General features: G+C 33.6%; 1 protein-coding gene across 2 annotated transcripts; it reads right to left on the minus strand.

Moving 5' to 3' along the window:
• Nucleotides 1–582: 582 nt before the first annotated feature.
• On the minus strand, nucleotides 583–6,842 carry LOC138317465 (uncharacterized). Of its 2 annotated transcripts, none has more exons than XM_069259146.1 (4): nucleotides 6,684–6,842; nucleotides 3,885–4,390; nucleotides 2,975–3,055; nucleotides 583–2,729 (listed from the first exon to the last, which is right to left on the minus strand). In XM_069259146.1, exons 2-4 carry the CDS (start codon nucleotides 4,381–4,383, stop codon nucleotides 1,798–1,800), a joined length of 1,512 nt encoding a protein of 503 aa, XP_069115247.1. In that variant the 5' UTR covers nucleotides 4,384–4,390; nucleotides 6,684–6,842; the 3' UTR covers nucleotides 583–1,797. The 2 variants fall into 2 exon arrangements, with proteins under 2 accessions (XP_069115247.1, XP_069115248.1); XM_069259147.1 differs by lacking the exon at nucleotides 6,684–6,842 and adding an exon at nucleotides 4,593–4,745.
• Between the last annotated feature and the right edge of the window lie 610 nt (nucleotides 6,843–7,452).

Here is a 7,452-nt window from a genome sequence, read left to right on the forward strand (position 1 = left end):
AAAAACATTGCCCGGAGGTAGTTTATTTTGCCTTTTAATATCATCAGCGACAACAAATCTATGTTTTAGATACATTAGTCACATAGAAATATACTTTGGATGATAACAAAGACTTTGAAAACTTCTGAAACAAGATGGAGTTGGAATGTATTCCACTAACCCCGATAATTTACCTAATGTGATAATTTCGACATTCAAATGACCTAATGATTTGTCTGTTAGCGTTCGTTCTAAATCTAAAGATTTTTTTCTAACATTAAATTAGTTTGGGTCTGAAAAAAACTAGCCATCCATGTATCTAGTCAAACTAATGTAAACGCAATAACTACGTAATTAGTAATAACATTTACTATCCCAAAATGTTTTGTAAATTGTAGTGCTGACCTTTTCTACATATGTTGTATAGCTGATTAAAATTTATTCAAAATCAATTTTGTGCTTATTCAATACATCTACGGTGTATTTCTCTAACATATGAGGATGGGATGCTAACTAGTTAAAACGTTATATGAAATGTTTAATTAAACTACACTTATCTGTTTAAAAAGAAGTTGTCGAAATGAATATAATAAAACATCACAATATCATTCATTTTTTTGCATTTTATTAAAAAATAAACTTCAACATTATATCATATGGCAACCAATTTGGATTTATGCAACGGAAACATTTACATTACATCAACATAAATAAATAAAACAATATTGTTTAGATATGGCGGTGTATCAGAAAAAAATAAGAAACAAATATCGCAGTACATCCGGGACTCTACGGTATTAACCAGTGACCTTAATTTCTCTTTTCCACATATGGTATGCATCAGTTGATATGTTATATGTTTTGAACTTTGCCATTTATATTTATTTAATACTGGCCATTTTAAGCGTTGTCCCGTTAGTTAGGATATTACAAATATTTATGGTATGAAAGATATACTTCTTAAATCGAAAATAAAATTGGAATACTACTTGCAACCATGTGTATTATATGCATTTCAAGTTAAACAAAGAAACGTTTTCCAAAATGAAATTCATAGATTAAAGGAGAAAATGTACTAATTAATTACAAAACTATATTATATTTATATCGGACCAATTATCAGCATTCTCATTTGGTTTAAGCAGACAATAATTAAGTAACCTTCTAAACATATTTCGAGAAAACGATATATTTCAGTATATCGTTATATGAATCAAACACAATATGAGAAAAACATGAAAATACAAAATGAATTGATGGACTTCTATGGATTTCTTTCAAAGAAAAGACAAAAATACATTTGTAAAATAAAATTTATAAAAAGAATATGTAGCCATTGTCACGACCTGCGCGGAAGCTCAATATGCCTGCATATTGAGGTAGAAATGTATATAAGAAAAGCGGATATATTGATATTAAAGAAATTTTTTAAAAATCGGTTAAGAGATACTCAATATCTTACCGAACATTGGCAGTAATCCTATTGACTCATTTTGTCTATATGAACAATCCCATAGAGAGATATAATTTATACAGGGAAAGTAAAAGGGACCTTGTCCCAAAAGATTTTTGTGGACAATTAAATACGCATGCGTTTCCTCTTTCTCTCATGGCTGCTAAGCTCATTTCTGAATGTCATTTTCATGCCATGTTTTAATTATTCATCTTGGAACTATGATAAGACAAAAATAAAGAAAAATGGCATAACAATTTCGTCGTTAGGTAAAAGCGTTGTACAGCTTCCATAGACTGTTTCAGGTCATCGGCTTAATTAATGATTCTTTAGCGATCAAAGATCGGAAAATTTGGGTATCTATGTTACCAGGAATTGTGTGTATTTTGTGACACATACTGATACGGCGAATACCTTTGGATAGCCCTTGGCTGTGATCGATGACAAAGAGCCCCATTTTGACTCTGATGGCACTGTGTATTTGGAGTTTGCGCAAGGCTTGATGTATAACCAATAGTATAACCGGAAGCAGATGACACCCGAGATGGAAGACTTGAGGCACTGATTGTCTGTGGTGAGTAGGTACTGGAGGAGGTTGTGTTGTTTTGAGCAAATTGGCAAGATGTAAGAGGTTTTACATCTCTCGGACTAGACGAGGAGCTGCGAGACATGTCTGCATAACGACAACTACTGAAGGAAGGCTTCATTTGACGTCCGTAGCATGTAGTTTGGAGTCCATCGCTAGATGATGAGTATGCATGTGCGTTGGGAAGTGATTGTCTGTTCGGAACTGATTGCGCGTTTTGCACGTGGGGACTACATTGAACGTTTCGCACATTCTTAATGTGTGACATTGTTTTTATATTCCCTGATGCAACTGCTTGATATGCACTACCAGGGAAAGTTTGCGGATGGTTTTGCTGGTAATGATGGACGGAAGCAGAAGAACAACCATTATATAATGAATTCTGTAGCTGTTCTGCTTGTGTACTGGAAGAAGACGAAGAGCTCTGCATGGATTGAATTATCGCGTTAAAGTTGAATCTGTATGTGTGTCTTTTACCTGCAACCTTCGTCAAAATCATTTTGTCATAATAATATCGTAGCGCCCTACTCATGTTGTCATAGTTCATGGTGACCTTGTTTTTGCGTTGACCCCATTTCTTAGCGACGGCCTCAGGGTCAACCATTCGGAATTCTCCGCTCGTTCCACCAGTCTCCCATTTGATACAATCATCATGACCACTCTCAGTCAGAATTTCCAATAGAAATTGCCAGAGCTTGATTTGTCCGCCTCCTTAAAAACAAAATATAAAATGTCCTATTAATTGTCAAATTGATTTATATTTGCAATACCAAATAAGAGAATATATGCTCATATCGCTTATATCATTGCATTTAAGTTTACATGATGAAGTCGTTTTCAAATGACATATATAGCTTAATTTCATGCACGCTAACAAAAAATCCGGTGCTGAAATATTGAATATGTTTCCCTACCAAAAGCTGGCGAACATAGAATAATTTAAAAAAATTCCTTACCGACAAGAAGAGATGTAATCCGTTTTAAATGGTCCTCTCGAGATAGTTCTGGTGTTGTTTTGGGGGACATTCGGGACGGAACTAAAAATACAAACACAAACAAATTGGTGATATTTTTTGGCATTTGAAATATTGTTATATAAAACAGATATTAAATAAACAAGAAGGTATAAGATATATTTCAGTTTTTACATGAATAATGACTTCTCTTATTGAAATACAATATAATACATCTTACAGTATAGCTCATTGTCATCCATCTTACATCTCCGACGTTGTGCCAACCTACCCTTCTACCATATAACATTGCCTATAATATAGTATTTATGCCACTACACACCTTAACCACTGGGTACATGTATATATATAGGCCCACACACTGCACTGTCTGACATTTCATGCTTGAGCGATTTTCACCCCAAAAGTGTTCAATTTCTACATGATTAAACTCTAACTTCGCGTTTAGGCATATAATCACACGTGTTTGCATGGCTAATGACTCTGATGAATAAACCCACGCAGATAATTGAATAATTATAATACAATGAAAATTTGATGATTATTTTTTAACTATCCTCAAACGAACTAACATACAGAAACTTCAACTTATTTAAAACATTCAATGTCATAGACAGCATTGTTAGAACTGACATAATGGGTCTAAGTCTTATATTGCTCTCTTAAAAGCAGATAATTGAAGTATTTCTTGTACGTTTTATGGTATATAAAACAGTACTCTAATCCTCGAGCGATTTAATGACAACAATATGCTTCTGTAAAAAGTCATATATGATGTCAGACAGTAAGAATGAAAATAATATCTATTATGACGAACTGAATTTTTATGCTAATGAACATGCCTCAAAAATATAAACAAAAAGTGCAATGACGGTAATGAATCGGCACTCACCGTGAATGGTACGATCTGGTTCATTGTGGGAGATGCAGTCGATGATATCAGAGAGACGATCTTCATCTCGGTTGTAGATCATACTATGGTCAGATGCTGACTGCATGTTACTTGTGAATCCGGACCGTGACACGTGCTCTTCGTAACTTGGCGGGAACTTTTGATTTTGACACGTCTTCTGCTCGTGGGTTTCACTTTCTTCTAACGGGGAACATGAAGGTACAAAGTTTGTAAGATTCGTAAATGTCCTCGAATCATCACACTTTTCAGACGCAATACTCGAGTAGATTGACTGAGTAAATAACTCATACGAAGGCACAATATTTTCAATTTCTGCATCTGGCACCGCTTGGTCACCGGTCGCGTCTAACAGGGATATGATTTCCTGTTCAAAGTCTGTCAAACTTGACTGCTCAGTTGTCGACGACACATAGCTAGCTGGACTAGCTGAATAGCCGAAGATATCGGGGGATGGTGTTGGTTGTCGGTCGCAGTACATTGTCAGTCTGGAAAAAAATAACAACAATGATTACACATTAGTTACAGAAAGAGTGTTCTGAAATAATATAAATTATGACTCACAGAAATGTTAACAAATAATTTTAAAGTGCAAAGTATAATGTTTCAATGAAATATATAACAAAACATAAATGAAAAAAAAATGAAATAAAAAAAAATGAATAAAGACGCTAATGTAATGTAACTTACATTTAAAGATTGCATGTATTAGGTATTTGATGAAAACCGACTGAAGGTATACGTATTATAAGAAATTAAATGTAAGTAAAAGTATTTATCAAGTTGTTCGGTGCTGAATGTCTCCAGTAGTGCTCAGCTCGGGCTGTGACAAGGTACTTATACCCCAAATTGTGTTGTCAACCTCGATGACGTCATACAGCATGTCAACCTTTAAACTTATGTATGTCCGGGTTTAAGGCGGGAAATCCCGCATTTGTATTAGTGTATCGTCAAAACTTGTAATTGCTACTGTACAACATTTTAAAATCATATTTCTTTAAAATCTTGCAATTTTACCATTGTTTTGCAAAATCATCTTAAGGTATTTTACTTTTGCATGACATTTTTCTTATTTTGTTACCAAATATGACCATTTGAAAATTGCATTCCACAACTGTTATGCTAAATTATACATATTTGATTAATATGTATAATAATCGACAAATTAAAGCCGTCTACTAAATAATCTAAAATAGATTTTGGTAAGCCTTCAGAAACACAATATACCTCTATGTTATTTTTATGTAAGAAAAAAATATGACATTCCTACAGTGTTTGATAACGGGGAGCTATGCGCGCGCAAAGCATCTCGTGCGTCAGAGACAACCCTAAGCTACTCAATGCCTGTCATATACTATCAATAAGAGATAGGGACGAATTGTAGTTTCGCGTACATATCTCTCCGACTTAACAGGATTAAAGGGCTATCATTGGCCCAGTTTTTAAATATTTATCAGTGTGATTTTGATATCAAAATGTGGAACACAGGTACATTTACTAATCTGTCAAGAACAAAATTAACAGTTCCTTTATAGTAATACTAAGTTCAGGATCATCAAACATTTGACAGATAGAAAAAAAAAGCATTATGTGTATTTTTAGAGTTGTGATGGTCGGTAGAGATTTGATAAGTATAGCCGGTACGGCAGGTGTCAAAATGACATATATACAAAATAGGTAACACTACACTTCTTTGTGAACTGACACTAATGTATATAATTGTGTATGTTATATCAAGTTTGTTTATCAGATATCTCTGAAAATAAAAACAACCTACATTTGCACTCACACACGCTGACGTGCCAAATATTTTACAGAAAATTGCACATGTATTGTATATTATACCAGACACTATATCAACACGAATGAAAGATAAATTGTTGACTTGAAACACATAGTCATATAAAACTTATCAATTGGCTTTTCACAGACGTAAAAAAAAAACACATTGGCGTCCCGTCAGTATGTCCCTGTACCTTCATAATATATATATTGGGTAGGTGCGTTCGCCGACCTAATCAATTATGTAATCATTCGAACGAGACCAGAACAGGTATCTTTATAAATATGCATAAGACTAACCTTGGTTGGAGAAAACATATTATGTAATGCCACATACTGTATATATTAGAAGCAATACTAGACTAGGTGACATTGTTCAAAAAAGTCAAACATAGGCAGCGTTTTGAAAACAGATTTTCCATATAGGCTGTGGTTATCAATGTCAAAGCATCAGTACACATGGAATTTCACTTTCATTGTTGGTTACTACAATTATTACGGGATTGAACAATGAAGATTGCTATCGTATACTGTTATGATGAACATATTATTGTTTAGCCGGCATTGCTCTTTTAAACACTGAACCAAACGAGGAAAACCTTTAATATTGTTTTGAGAAATTATTTAATTTTGAATTCGTTTTGGAATTATTTTTATGATTCCTTAAAACACTTTGGCACAACAGTTTGTTTATATATCTTGTTCAGCATGATGATATACCCTATTAGCAGAATCAATAATTGGATGAAGCTGACCACGATAATGAATTATGTTTTACACGATATTCTTCCATATGTTTGTATTGCATTTGTATGTAGGTCAATGTAATTTCTGTTAACTGTTTTAGTTATTTCACCACAATCTGAATAAGTAAGTACATAGAAGTAAAATATCGCTGCTTGTAATAAATTGGAAAATATTAAAACCTGTTTGAGTTGATTATAAAACATTATTTAGTCAGTATGGAAAATAATCTATATTGTATATAAGTGTACCTACCTTGATTGGAACTATAGTCTATACTCCTCACACATGTGTATAGTATGGTTTACATTCTATGAATGAACTGATATGTGTGTCACACAGGTATATACTACCAAAAATGACTGTTTACCTGATAGGTGAGTCAGTCGTGTTACAATACAACCCACGGTCTCGCGGACAGTGTCACAATAACACTAAATGTTCTTACCTGTTACCCTGTCCCGTAGGTGTATATACGAAGGTGTATTTACCTATTTAGGTACACATTAAGGTGAGTACACTGAAGACATCAACAAAATATACCTACCTTTATGCATCAATGCTTACATCTATGACAAACATTACCTAACATGATTTTACCTGTAAATTTCACCCCTGCATTCCTCATATTTTCTAAACCAAAGTGACAATTATCACAATAACCGTCAATTAAACGGTAAATGAACCGTTAAAAGGATGCCGAACCCATGAGCTGGTACCAATGTCCTTACTACAATGTATATGTGATTCGGTTGACTGGGATAGTAAGCAGAAAGTCCTTAATTTATCGAGGAGAAAATAAATGTATACATTTTTATAGTTCGCCGTTTATAATGACATTGTGTACTTTTGGGATAATATTTTTCCTGTTATTTTGATACCTTGACTTAAACCACATTATTAAATAAGATAAGCATTGTTTTGAAATTTGTCGTAAAGTATTTGCCTAGATGTAGGGTATTCTCTGTACTTCTTTATTCTAAACTAGATGAAAATTACTAATACATGTAATTATGCCAAACGA

The sequence above is a fragment of the Argopecten irradians genome, chromosome 3, assembly GCF_041381155.1.
Source record: "Argopecten irradians isolate NY chromosome 3, Ai_NY, whole genome shotgun sequence".
Taxonomy (NCBI): Eukaryota; Metazoa; Mollusca; class Bivalvia; order Pectinida; family Pectinidae; genus Argopecten; species Argopecten irradians.

What these genes read in the sequence shown, in the direction of transcription:
- LOC138317465 (XM_069259146.1), bottom strand. Translation starts at nt 4,383, where the DNA reads ATGTACTGCGACCGACAACCAACACCATCCCCCGATATCTTCGGCTAT. An exon ending in ACCAGATCGTACCATTCACG is followed by an intron (nt 3,056 to 3,884) that starts GTGAGTGCCGAT and finishes TTGTATTTTTAG; the next exon opens with TTCCGTCCCGAATGTCCCCC. An exon ending in GATTACATCTCTTCTTGTCG is followed by an intron (nt 2,730 to 2,974) that starts GTAAGGAATTTT and finishes TTTGTTTTTAAG; the next exon opens with GAGGCGGACAAATCAAGCTC.